The 14567-nt window shown below is 37.5% G+C and overlaps 1 protein-coding gene across 4 annotated transcripts in view; it reads left to right on the top strand.

Moving 5' to 3' along the window:
- LOC150085623 (uncharacterized) overlaps positions 1-14567 on the top strand; it is a 327518-nt gene that overhangs the window by 274396 nt on the left and 38555 nt on the right. For all 4 annotated transcript variants that reach the window (XM_090374144.1, XM_090374141.1, XM_090374143.1 and 1 more), the window contains 2 exons: positions 2752-2813; positions 4813-4979. In XM_090374144.1, the coding sequence (XP_090230270.1) occupies positions 2752-2813; positions 4813-4979 (229 nt within the window). The remainder of the gene's footprint in view (positions 1-2751; positions 2814-4812; positions 4980-14567) is intronic.

Raw genomic sequence — 14567 nt, 5'->3', positions numbered from 1 at the left:
TACCATAAGAAGTTGCAAACTATGGCACGAGTTGTCGATGAGGCAAAAATTCCTAAGAACAACAACGAACGGGATTACCACCTGAAATATTCCTCATATGAGGGTGGCATTCTCTGCTACAAAAAATTTGGGCATAGTTAATACAGCTTCAATCACATTGTCAGCTCAATTTTTTATTGAATCCGTGGACACCTTGGAATCCCATGAAACGAATAGGCAATTTCAGCTGCCAAAGTGTCTCAAACGTGATCTCATCTATTTTCAGGACACTTTGTATTGAACCCAGTGGCAATTCATCCTGAGGAGAAACAGAAAGAAACAATATTAGACAGATTGCGCATTGGTCATACAGGGAGATTGACATTTCAATTTTCCTAAAAGTGATTAATAAATACATCTGCACTAAAGATTTCTATCTTATCTCAACTCTTATCACTTGAAAAACAAACAAGTAAGATATAAGATAGTAAGCAGTGCATTCTAGCCTCAGCTGATGATACAACAACAATATGAGGGTGGTTCAAATACGAATATACCTTTTTTGTTACGGGCTTATTAAGAATCATAGGGATGCGGAGAAGCTATTAGTGGTATCATCAGGTGAAGGGAAGACAACCATCAAGCACGGCAAGGCTAGTTTAATCAGCGTCATGTCCGAAAGAGAAATGCAAGTTCTGTTGCTCAGAGCATTGTTATAAAACTTTAGTCGAAATAAAAATGAAATGGAGAGACTTGGCAAATTTTTCTAGATTTAAAAGCTGAGTTTGATGATGAATATTAATCACAACGACAAGTGTATGAGTAGTGAAAAAAATCTCTTCAGACTAAGGTAAAATAGGTAATATTGTCAAAACAGAAGTCAACAGTCCAAAAAGCCCTTGTTTTCACCAAGGGAATGCTAGATATTACACAGCCGCGGTGACAAATACCGTGAGGGATCTTAAAAGGGAGAATCTCTTCTCTCTCTCTCTCTCTCTCTCTCTCTCGCATACATACTGAAAATTGTTCATTTGAGGAGAGTAATTATCGAAATGGTGCACGTCTGGAACGACAGTAGACCTTCGAAAAAGGCATATTTCAATTAGCAAAAGGATGGAAGTATTATTTGGATAACGAGAAATACAGCCTCTGTAAGGTACATTTCTTGTATTCATACTTGGCGTAGTAAATTTTAATTCAAAATAATTCATATTTGAACCCTCGTATTCAGATGATCATTGAATTACAGGAATCGTATGGAAAGTCATAAGTGAGGAGAGAAATCCAGAGAACTGATACGATGGGTAGTGATAACCGGCAAAGAATTTATCGTGGTAAATACAGGCAGTATTAAATCCTGAGGCAAAACTATCCGGGGTTAACAAAAGTCATACCAAGTTTCATTATAGTTAACTATTAGCAGGTTAACGCAATCAGGATAAAGCTTGCTTTACTCGAAGCAAGATCTGAATGAAAAAAATACGAATAAATTAAACAAAAAATATCTTGGTCTCTTCTATTCCTCTTGCTGCTTCAAATTCTTTCTAATAGATAAACATGAATATTGAATCTGGTTTTATTTTAAAAACAATTGATATTATTCAAATTTATAGGCTCCGTTTAAACTGATCAAAAAGAATAATATCAATTCGAAAAAACTAAGTCCTGTAGACCCTCGATTTTACGGACTGACATAGGTGGAAGAGTAGAGGGAAGTCCGTTATTTCTGAAAGTCCATTAAATCGAAAGTTGTTTTTCGATATTATTTGTACACCATATAATTGAAAATTAAATGTCCGTTAAATTCGAAATACATTAAATCGAGGGTTTAAGGTATGTACAAAAGGTATTTCCCAGCCGTTTTTGCGAAAATTAACAGGGTATAAGTACTATAGATAATACCTGCTGGTATGTGATTAAGAAATTTCAGTTTTCATCCCTTTCATTTATTGTGCTGATCTAAAGAATGTTGCCTTACTATCTCAGCAGATGATGTGCTTATTCCAAGTTGCTAAATTTCTATTTTAATTCGCGTTTTCACTTTATATGTATTTTTGTATGTATAAGGTTTAAATATCCTTGCGCACTTATGGAGGTGGCTATATTTGTTAAGGAGATAAAAGGCGCAAAAAATTAAACTCTGAGATCTTACTTTTCATAAGTTTTATTACCATTGCAAGAAGAGCTGTAATTCGAAATGTTGTTGAATAGAACTTCATCTGCATTTGTTTGGACAAGTAAATTCTGCAGTTATTATGAGAGGAAAGTTTCTAGTTCAAGAAAACAAAACAAACGTGCCTCCACTTATCAACTCAGTAATTAAATAGAGAAGGAAAAAAATTGAGGTAAGAGGACCTACATCTCGGAAAAGGTGTTGGTTCAAGGGTTATAAAAATTCGGTCCTAGAAAAAGCAATGCTAAAAAAAAATTCACCGTTTAAAATAGGTCAACTTAATCTTGGAACAAGTTTCACCATCAATTTTTCTTTAACCGAACTCGCCTGCTCCTCATGTCTTGTTTTCTTATGAACCATGAGGAAAGCACTCAAGAATACAATCAACACAGTTTCTTAAAATAACATCAGAACAATGTTTTTTTTTTCTTTTCAGAGGGTTCTACTGGGATATTTTTTGAAGGCCCAAGGACTAAGAACACCCACGGTTTTATATTTTAAACGATACATTACAGTATGTCACATGTTTCTAATACACGATGCAGTCCACCTAACACCTGCCATGGCATTAATATATAATCTTATTTTATCGCCTTTAGGCCCAGCGTAGAGGAAATTCGGTCATGGGGCGAATCATTTGACAAGCTCATGAAGTGTCCATGTAAGTATGATCGCTTTACTAAACCTGCATAGCTGTATCTGGTAAATATTAAAATGTATTAGAATAAAGTGCAGATTTTCGGTTCATTAGTATCGATCAAGAGCACGAGCTATCATCAGCAGCTGTGGCTTCATGAATATAACGACTATTTAATTTCGTGCATTAAGATAACGTTGTAGTTCCTATTGCTTTAGCGTGCCAGCGATTAGGTTGCGAAAGAGAGTGACTCAACGGTCCTGCCACAGATAATTTAAATCATTAATTACTTATTTCTAATGGCGTGGAATTAACTTTTTATTGATGCGATAGAAATTTATAATGTCTATTATGGAACGCTGAAGAGGTGTAAAATTTTATGAGATTTTGTATTGTGAGTTATCGCATCTTCCCCGCAAAAATATTCAACTCGAAGAACTTTAATTTTGCCAATAACCTGTCTCTTGAACGATATCTGTAACTTCCAGTTAATTGCGAGTATCTAGTAATAAAATTTTAGACCTCACATGCACGCGAAGATATTTCTGAGAACCCATTACTGCACTGCTGCCGTCTACTGGAAGAAATTAACTGCACTGCGAATACTAAATACCTCGTGGAATTCTTCTTCAGTTTCTTAGAAATATTCCATTACTCTGTAGAGCATAAAGTCGCCAACTAAGCAGCAATTACCCAATGACTTCTCCATCTGTGATAGAGAAGCATTTCTAATAGTAATTTGTAATCGTGTTATTAGAATATTAGACCCATAATTACAATTTCATAAGAAAAGGATGTTGTCACTTGATGAATATATTAAAGTTTTTTAATTGAAATAAGTATTTTCTGGAAAACTTGAGTATTTTAATTCCTGAATTCATTAAGATAAGTTCAGAGGTTAAAATGTTTTAATATAACAAAAATTAAATATAAATAAATTAAACAAAAATATATAACTATAAATTTCTAAGTTTTATTAAATTTTGTTTATAAAACATTTATGACTAAATGGTATAAATTAAATTCTCTTGTATTAAATTTATCATATTTAATACAAGAATACTTTATTGTTTTACGTTATTTTACTTTTTATCTAAATAAGGAAAATTTAATAAATAATTTAATTCATCTTTCAGTTCGCTAATTATTGTGTACCACAATTTTTAATCTTTTGATTTCTTCCTCCTGAAATATGGTAGATCTTACAGATTTTGATGAGTGAATTCAAATATTGCTTAGCACCATCCACGATTTAGGCAGAAATGCTTTTCAATATTTTTAATAAAATTTTAAATTTTGCAATAAACTGTAAAATTGTAAATTTTTTTGCGATTTCTTTTGTAATATTCAGAAGCCTATGTGATCAAAGTCTATCAAGAGCCCACCAACATACTGGGCTTCCAACTCCCTTGGTAACAGTTCTCCATGGTGGTTTTAATCATCGTGTTCGCATGTGTGGTGAAAGAAGACTGAGTTGATGCGAGGAAGTTTTAAGGGCTTTTTTCACATGCTGAGTTGGTTCGTCTCTTGCTGGAATTGCGTTGATTTTTCTCCCGAAATTCGGGTTTTTCACCCAGAAAACAGCAAACCAAAGAGTAAAAGCAATTACAGACAATATATTGAACCTCAGCCTCAGTTCCTTTAGAGATTAGCGCGCCACACACATGCCACATATACTGATCACGGTATAAAAACCTGTTTACGATACGAGCTATAGTTTTCGAATTATCAATTTTTAAAAGAGGGGAAAGGATTTTGTAACCACCCTGTAAAACGTGAAACTGACCTCTGACACTTGAAAACGTAAATATGAATATCGTGAGGACTTCTGAAACTAGGAAAATATGTACTGCGCATTCGTAATTAGAATTAAACTCCACTAAGGTCAATCATATTTCCATTGAAGAAATTTTTCATTGTCGTTAGGTGATTTTAACTGGAGATTTGAATTATACATAAATACCATAGTATTCAAAGATGATTTCATAAGATATTTTGCTTATGTATATAATTTTCTTATCAGCTGGCCGAAAGGTATTCCGGGACTTTCTACAGTGTGAGTACAGTGAAGAAAATATTCTCTTCTGGCTGGCTTGCGAAGATTTAAAGAAAGAATCGAATCCTGATGTGATCGAGGAGAAGGCACGGCTCATATATGAAGACTACATCTCAATTTTATCTCCCAAAGAGGTAAAAGAATACTTTTTTTCTTGTATGCGTTTCCTGGTGTTTGTCTTTCCACGGGAGCATTTTGTAACTGGGAGGTGGGAGCTTGTAATCGTTCAGAAACATAACACTGAAAAAAAAAAAGGGAAAATCTAAAGAAAAAGAGAAAAATCGAAATTCAAAAAGTGTTAATAATGATTGAATATCTCATGGAAACGATAGAGAACTTAACCAGCTTTAAGCAGTCCAGAATTGGAGTAGCATGTCGGCCTGGGCCGATTACATTCTGATATTACACTTCTTCCTAAGTAAAACCTTCAGCACTTCCCAATACGATTGAATTACTTAAATATTTAATTTACCAATCCCTCCAGCTACGTGTATAACTTTACTTGAAACTTTACTATCCACCCTCTTTGCGAAGTACTAAGGAATATTTAACCTATACCTCTGCATATAAAATAACACGATAATCATATGAAAAACTAAAGGAGAAATTAATTTTTAGTTAAGTTAAATGAAGTAGTACTTCTATTGACCTTAATTTAAAGGAGTTAAAATTTAAACATTAGAAACGCATGCACGAATCTTTCAGCAACTGATTTTAATTAATCTATATGGATGTTGAAGGGTTATTTTTAACACCGGACTGACTACAAAATACGTAAAAACAACATTGCGTTCTGGCATAGTGTTATTTAAAATTCTGAAAAATTTAATTGGACACTGCGCTGTAGGAGTTACCCTTATTATCTTTAGGAATAAAAGTATTAAATTTACCTACTAAAAGATCAACAATGAGGGATATTATTTCACATTGAATACAGTTCTGGTCCTTGAAACACAGAGTAACCTATCTGACGACCTTTTGGAGAACTCATCTTCAGCACCAAGAAAACCGAAGAGTTCTGATGACACATGGGAATAGTGATCCATGTTCTGTTACCTTTTGGGTCTGTTTCTGCAAGAGCGGCAATTTCTATATTGGCATGAGTCAGAAGTCTAGCTGCAAGGCGATCTCCGCTGTGCTCTGGCAAAGATGGTACCCCGTTTTTAGCACATCCTTGAAAGATTCATTAATTATTTATAAATTACACGCAGTTATGTAGAACTTAGTTGCAGCTGCCCAATGAAAACTAAGTCTGTAATTCTCTGAGGCATGCACTGATGCAGTGCCTTATTGACATTTGAGCTCCGATCAGTTTTGTAGGGATGTGATGGAAGGTGATACAACCGCCCACTTCAAAATTCATTAATTCTGTCCTTTGGCTTGGGTAAGTTTTCTTGGCTTACTAATACGTGGTTTAAATCTTTTGTCGCTCAGTTTTTCTCCCAATTGAAACAATCATGGCACGGACAGGTAACAAACAAGCTGTATCAGATAAAGCCTCTAATCTAATGCCCGCAGTAACTGTAGAGAGGAAGTTGTTCTAGCTCGCCTCCCCATAGGATAGTCATCTTACGCATGCATTTTTGCCGAGCGCAAATTACCCTCCTGTGTGTGAGAACTGTGGCACCATTTTAACCATACATCATATTTTAGCCGAGTGTCCACGTTATAGAGCCTACCAGGCGAAAGTGGGGATGGAAGGTGGGGATTCCATTCAAAATGCCATGAGCCAACCACTACCTTTGCAAAAGGACATTCTTGGCTTGGGTCTTAATCATAATGGCAACAGAGTTTAAGAATTTTAAATTTTGTTAGTAATAACGCAAAAGTTAAAAACAAAACCAATGCGTAGCCACTTAGCCCGTTCTTAGGAATGATATGCTTCGAACTTTCTACATATCTTGATAAGTACGGTTTCCATCCCTTCCTCCAGGAGGCGGGCATCTACTATCCAGTATTCTTGCTCGTCTCTGAAAAACCGAGCCAACAAAATTATTAGCAAATAGGGCACAGAGACGATCCCTCTCCAAAACCTTCCCATGGTGTGGACGAGTACCTAGAATCATCTTTCCAGGTGATTGATGCTTTTGGGTAGCCAAGTGGCCAGACACAACAACAGAACACACACATAACTGGCCTATTGGTAGTGATACTCTTCTTCACAGAGATACGAGCCGGAGCTGAACCGTCGTTCTAGGAGCTGCCCTTTACAAAAACACGTCCACATGTCTCCAAAACCTTACTAACAGAGCTCTCTAATCTATATCTAAAATCTAAATATTGAGGACAACGTAACATGATGTTCTGTGCATTATAGCCACAGTTGCTGATTCACGAACAATCACAACAACGTAATATGCTCTGAAGTCTCCACACTCTCCATCTGTCTACCTGCAGCTCTATTCAGCCCACCGAGCTGAGCACTCCGACTTCCTGCCAGTTTACACAGACTGCTCGAAGTCTGAGTCGTGTGTAGAATCTGCTGTTGTCTTTCCGAACACTATAATATCTCAGCAGATTCTTCCTGAATCCGTCATATACACTGCAGAGCTGTATGCTATAGAGTTAGCCTTGGATCACATTCGAACTTGTCAATGCCAAAGGTCAATAATATATTCTGATTCTTTGATATTACATGCTTTATTTATCTTTCAGAAAACTCTCATCCAGTTCTCTGTCGGGTTCAGCAGAAGATTCATTCTCTTCATGAACACAAGTTTGATATCCACTTCTGCTGGATTCTTAGCCACATTTGGATAAGGGGAAATGATTTGGCTGACACTGCAGCCAAATCAGCAGCTCCCATAATAATCTTTGCCTGTCAGTACCCAATACAGACTACAGGCAAATAATACACAACAAGATATATTCCCAATGGCAAGAACTATGGCATAGAGAGAGAGAGAGAGAGAGAACTAATAAATTATACCAGATAAAGCCTGTAATAGAAACATGGCAGTCCAGTCTGCGCAGGATTTGTAGCGAGGAAGTTGTTCTTGCTCGACTCCGCATAGGACACAGTCATCTAACACATTCGTTTCTGTTGAGGACAGATGACCCTCCTGTGTGCGAGTCTTTCGATACCGTTTTATCAATAAAGCATATTTTAATAGATTGCGTTAATTTTATCCATGTTCGCTATATATGTTTTACCGCTTTTACTCATCCGACTGGGCCTTATACACTCAGTCAGATTTTATCAGACAATGACCACGTGTCAGCAGCTTAAGTTTTTAAAGTTATTAATATATACACACACATATCTAAATTGAATAATTTACTTTTAAACGTATACTGCCTTAGTGTGTGTGTATATATATATATATATATCATTGAATTTTATTAAATATTAACATTAATTAAATTATAATAAAGTGAATAAATAAATGATTAGGCGTTCATTAGAGGCAGCGACATTCAATTCCTCCATATGAAGCTGAAATACATCCAATATTTTAAATTAAATAAAACATAAGCCAGTAGTATGGCAAAAACTGTAGAGCGAAAATTAACATAAAAATAACCCAAATAAACAAACGAACGAAAAAAAAAGAATAGACATAATAGTAGCCCGATAACCCTTGTATAATTTCGAGTTTTAAATCCGATTAATAAAAACTATACAAATTTTAGGATAATGCCAATTATATAATAATTTAGCGGTACCCCCCCCGAGAGGTACCAGTTCCGAAAGACGTGAAATATCACCAAAAGAGGGTTAAAGGAACTACCAAACGATATCAAAATAAATTAAAATAAAATAGACTGACCATCATGCCCCATATCGACAGAGGACCACGAGGCCAATAATGGTCATGGAATCGCTGCATTTCAATCGCTATACAAATCGTCGCCGTGGTGAAAAGATCGAAGTACCAATTCACCCTTCCTCCCCCGATCGATCCTCCAATGCAGAGGATTTGCACGGCGGTGGTCCTTATGCAGCGAAAAATAAACTATAGAACAGACAACACTCTAGAGCAGAGCCACACCACTGACATACTGTAAGCTGAATCAGCTTATATAGAAGAAAAAAGGAAAATAGATGGCGACACAGGCGTTGCTAAATTTTTCGCTCTACAGTTTTGCCATACTACTGGCTTATGTTTTATTTAATTTAAAATATTGGATATATATATATATATAATCCCCTGTGCCGCCGACATTGCCTTCTTAATCGCACAGTTTGTTTGCGTAGCTCGGTTAGCTCTTCACTCCACCAAAACACTGGTCTGCTCACAGTACATCTTTTCTTCATGTTGACATTACAAGATTTAATCATAATATCACTTAACTTATGAACACGTTCATTCCAGTTTATATTAGCAGTTAAATCCAAGTATCGTGTATTGAACATTGGCCACACTGCATTTTTAACAGAACAACGATCTGTATCATATATATTTCGAATTTCATTGGTATTGCTGTTCAAACAAGATAGCATTGTGATCACTCGTGGTGTAGTCTTCCACAACCTTCCAATTTCTTATCTTATTCTCAACAGCTCCGGAAGCAAGAGTAAGGTCAATATAGGATTGGCCATTCACATTCGAGCATGTCGGAGGATGTGCACTTACATTCACAACCTCCATTCCAGAGGCAGCTACATTCACCTCGAGAATTAGACCTCTATCAGTATTTTCACCGCCCCAGAAAGGAGAATTGGAGTTAGTCAAGAGATACGATCAACTCACAGGATACAATTATTTCATTCACTTTTCAAGGGGCCCCGGGTGCCAAGCGATTGTGATCGAGCGTTTTCTCTGTGCTTAAAGTGTGATTATCCAAAAGCGATTTAGAGTTCTTTTAAGTTCCTGCCCTTAAGAAATTTATTTAATTTCAGCTACTGTTACAAAAGTACTTGGACAGAGCAAGAAAGAAAAGCTACCTTTCTTTATTTTTCATATTTCTTTTACTAACACTTACTACTTTACGTTTCGTCACACCGGGCACTACTCCTGCCTCTCCGTGGCCGGGCCGGAAATCCTGGCAGAAAAGCTAATCTGCCAAGAGCCAAAAGGAGCCCTTGGCCAAAACATGGACCAAAATACGTTTCCGCCTCTAGAGCCGACAAGTTCTCGGCCAGAGTTAGACACTGACCATAACACGATGCAATCCAAGAGGTTGAATTGAAAACCACTTCCTCATCGACAAATTGTCCTGCATTTCTTATAATGCACTTTCTTGCAGATCAGCCTCTCAGTAAGCTTTCTCCGTTTCTTATCCAGAAACACCTGGAAAGTCTGGCAGAATCTCCTAAGACAGTCAAGACACTGCAATCAGGCGACCTTCTATTGGAAACAATGAACTGTAGACATTCAGAGAAACTGCTGAAACTTACAAGCTTTGCTGGAATTCCAGTAAAAGTTTCTCCCCATGAAACCCTAAATACATCTAAGGGTATTCAATATATGGGATCTATTGAATGTTACGGAGGAGGAGATAACACAAGAGCTTCAATATCAAAATGACATTGCTGTGAAAAGAGAAAATACTCTCACACCTACAAGGAATATTATTCTAACCTTTAACACGCCAAATCTACCACCATCGATAAAAGCAGGCTACCTACTTTGCCGCATTAGACCATACATTCCTAACCCATTGAAATGTTTTAAGTGCCAGAAGTAAGACCACTCTCAAACGGCGTGCAGAGGAAACCAAATTTGTCCTTATTGTGGGTCCTCTGACTACACCCAAAGTGACTGCTTGGAGATAAAGGAAATAATGTAAACTTCCAAGAAGCACAGAAATTAATTGCTCCCAGTATGAATAAACGTACGTACGTACGCCAATATTGCGCAAAAATATCAATCAATGGACACCCAAACTGATGTTACAGCCCCTCCAAACACCTCAATCTCTGTCTGGTCTCGGGCTGTTCTCTCTCAGAAACAGTCCAGTGTCCCAAAACAGTTGAACCAGGCAAGTAATACTGCACTTACAGTACTAGCTACATCTCCTTCTCCTCCCCCAGTGATTGCTTCTATATCGAATAATCGAAGCTCAAATTTAAAAAAGAATATCCAAGGAATGTCTATGGATACAGTAGACTCATCCAGACAAGAAGAACCGATCTTAGAAATATATGCGGAAGAAGAAATGGACACCGGTCGACCATTATTCTCAAAAAAAGAAACCAGAGCCTGAACGTCACAAGCCAGTCACATTAAAAAAAAAAACAGTCAGATGCAGCTTCTTCTACTAAACACCAGTAATGCCTTACATTCTACAATGGACTTAATGATATTCAAGTCTTAATTAACCGCAAACCTCCAGCTGCTTTCTGTCTACAGGAAACCTATCTAACTACTCAAATTTCGACCAACATAAATAACTATGCCATCTATCAGACACGAGCGTAATACTTCAATTTTTTTTTTTTATTCTTTATTCTTTATTAACAAAAACAAGAAGCGGCCCCTAGCCAGGAACTGGCAAATCCGCTATATACATACATAGATATATATACAATGATACATGTAATTATATATACAGATAATCGTGTTAATTACAATATTATAAGTGTAATGAACATGTGATATGTTCACACAGCAAATCACATCACACCACACAACTAATCAGAAGTATAAATTGTGGCACAGGAACCACAAGACAGCAGTCTTTTTCTGTCCTAGGAAGAACGAAAACTGCACCTACTGGAGGTAGTGCTATACCAATGGGTTTTAGCTAATCCTGTATCCAAAGTTGCCCAAACTTGGGGTACTAGCTTAAAAAAAAAAAGTAGATGGCTGGCGATATCAGTTTTAAGAAATATCGATATACATTGCAGGTGTTGGGTTGGTTCCCTGTTGTTGCTATGTTGATAAACTAGAAGAGTTGCTTTCTTTTGATGAAAACAGCAAAGCAGAATTGTTGTAGAGCTGAGAACGATTGAGAATTTTCAGTTAGCGCAACTTCATTTCCTTCAGAGAAGTTGCTGACAGCAGCTTGTAATGTAGATCTGGCTGCAGGATACAGAATGTGCGTCCAGGTTTCCTCAGCACCACACAAACGTAGATTAGTGTCAGACAAGCCGAATTGAAATAGTTTGGAGTTGATGGAGCCGTGCCCAGTAAGTATATACGATGTTGTTAGGCTGGGAGAAAACCATTGGCGGGCGTTCTTCTTGAGAGGGAAGGTAACTGCAGGAACAAAAGAGCGAGTGACTTGACCAGTTGTACTGGAATCCCATCGTGATTGCCACCCACTGAAAAGTTCATTCCAGATTCTTCGTTTCTTGTCTTGGATGTTAGCAGTTAAGTTGCATGAGATGCCGGGAACTTCGTGCTTTAGACGATGGCATAGTCCTTTGAAGATGACATGCAGGTCTAGTGGTAAGACTCCAGCAGAGGACACTGTCTTGCAGGCCCGGAGCATGGCAAGCAGCATAATCCGTTGAATGGAGATGAGCTTGGAACGGAGTTTAACGTTAACGGCTATATGAAACCAGACTCCCGAAGCATATGTTGTTATTGGTACGAATACTGCTGTATAATATAGTAAGAGTCTTCCTATTTAGTCCCCAGTCCAATTTGGAAATTCGGATAATTGCTGCAGTGAACTTCTTAATCTTCGAGGCGAGGTGATTTATATGAGAGGAGAAGGTTAACCTGTCATCTAAAATTACGCCAAGATGTTTTAATTCAGGAACAAAAGGGACTTGCTTTCCATCTATCTTTATATTTGGAGGTCTTCTGTAATCTAACTTGCCCTTAAAAACCATCAGTTTTGTTTTTGTGGCAGATATTCGCAGTTTATGTATACTTGACCACTTGATTAGCTCAGAAAGAGTTATATTGGCTGATTGTTCTAGTTGAAGACGCGATCGACCTGGAATTAGAAGAACCAAATCATCGGCGTAGGCGAAGGCAGAAATATTGTCAGGTTTTTGCGTGAGCCAGCTGTCCAAAACTATGTTCCAGAAGAGGGGTCCCAGAACTGATCCCTGGGAGCATCCTCTTGAGATGGTCCGTGAGAGAGACTGCTGTTTCGAGAATACTTGGATGAATCTATTTTGGAAGTAGCTTCTAATAACTTGGAACAGTTGCTGAGAGCACTTGGCTTTTGTAAGACGATTGAGAGCGCTCTCCCACCAGAGGGAATCGAAAGCTCGCTCGAAGTCAACGAATATGGCCATTTCATATTTAGCCCTCGAAGCTGATATGTGGTTAACTAAAGAGACCAAGGCGTCTTCACAGGATTTTCCCTTCTTGAAGCCAAATTGGGATGGAGACATTAAGTTTTGACCTTCAATTAAATCTGATACTCTGGGTGCTAACAATCTTTCAAATAGTTTGCCAAGGTTTGCCAAAGGAGAGATGGGTCTGTGTGCTTTGGGATCAGATTTATTTTTGTCGAGCTTGTGAATAATTTTTATCAAAGCTACCTTCCAGATATTAGGAAATATCCCCTCAGTAAGACATTTGCTGTACATAGAAGTATTTCTGGAAAGATTTTGACAAATTTGATAATTACAGCATTTTCCACAAGATCTAATCCCGGACATTTATGGATATTTATCTTGCTTAGGGCCAGCTTTAGCTCGGGAAGAGTGAAGAGATCCGTTTCGTATGAGGAGTGGTAGGTTGAGTTGCTATACCTGATAGATATTTGTTCTTGAGTTTCTGTGGTGAGATCGTTTAGGGGAAGCAAGCGATCCAGGATGGCGTTAATTGAGTCATTCCAGTTGGTGGTTTCTGTGTCGTTGTTCACTACAGTGTTGTACACTTCATGAGAGTGATACTTGTTTTTGGTAATTTTATATAATAGACCCCAGGGATCAGAATTTCCTGTGGAGTGAACTAAGTGTTGCCAGGAGGCAATTTTTTGTTTTGCAATTGTATTTACGTATTCGTTCCGCTGGCCTTTATAGATATTTTTTAGTCTGGTGACTTCTGGTTCAGGCCAGGAATTTCTCCGTTGAAAGTCTTTGCGTGCTTTGTGTACTTTTTTTGGGCAGAGTGGAAAGTTCAGCTGTCCACCATGGAACTGTAGTATGCTTGCTAATTTTCTTCTTAGCGGAGCATTCTGTACATAGAATACATATTCTGAGGCATTGAACTGGTTCAAAGACCGGCAAGTGTCAACGGTAAAATCCTGGTGAATTGAAGACATAAATAAAGCCATTTGATGGTTTTGATAGAAAATCTTCTAGGATCTTTTGGCGGAGGAGAAGGAGGGGGACCTGTAGTATATGGAAGGAGTATTAAGATACCTTAAAAGTGATTGCTCGGTGGTCACTGTTTGTGTAGTCAGTATGTATGGTCCAATCAGAGATCCTCGAGGTCATGGCGGACGTTGGAATGGTTAGATCAATGTTTGATTCTCCGTGGACGTTTGAGAAAGTGTGCTGTTGATTGGGCAAGTTGTGCAGATTTAAATTGTAGGTGAATACAAATTGATCGAAAATCTTACCTCTGTTGTCCAAGACACTGCTGAACCATGAGAAAGATTTTGAGTTTGAATCAGTTGTAATTATTAAATATGCGGGATTTAAAATAGCAAACACCGGTTCTAGATATCTTTGTGATAAATTAATATCTGCTGATGGTGGGCAATATAGTGACAGTAAGTAGAATGAGAAAGTTGATGTAGAAACTAAAATACAGGTGGAATTTTGATTGCACAAGCCAGAGATAACAGTGATATCCAGCTTGTTGTTGAATATGATGATGGCAGATTTAGGATCTGTTTCAAAGGACTGGATGATTTTTGTAGTC

Source organism: Mastigoproctus giganteus, chromosome 5 (assembly GCF_048544385.1).
Source record: "Mastigoproctus giganteus isolate SK-2022 chromosome 5, ASM4854438v1, whole genome shotgun sequence".
NCBI lineage: Eukaryota > Metazoa > Arthropoda > Arachnida > Uropygi > Thelyphonidae > Mastigoproctus > Mastigoproctus giganteus.
The sequence above is the reverse complement of the archived record's forward strand: the minus strand, read 5'-3'. Positions and strand labels throughout refer to the sequence as shown.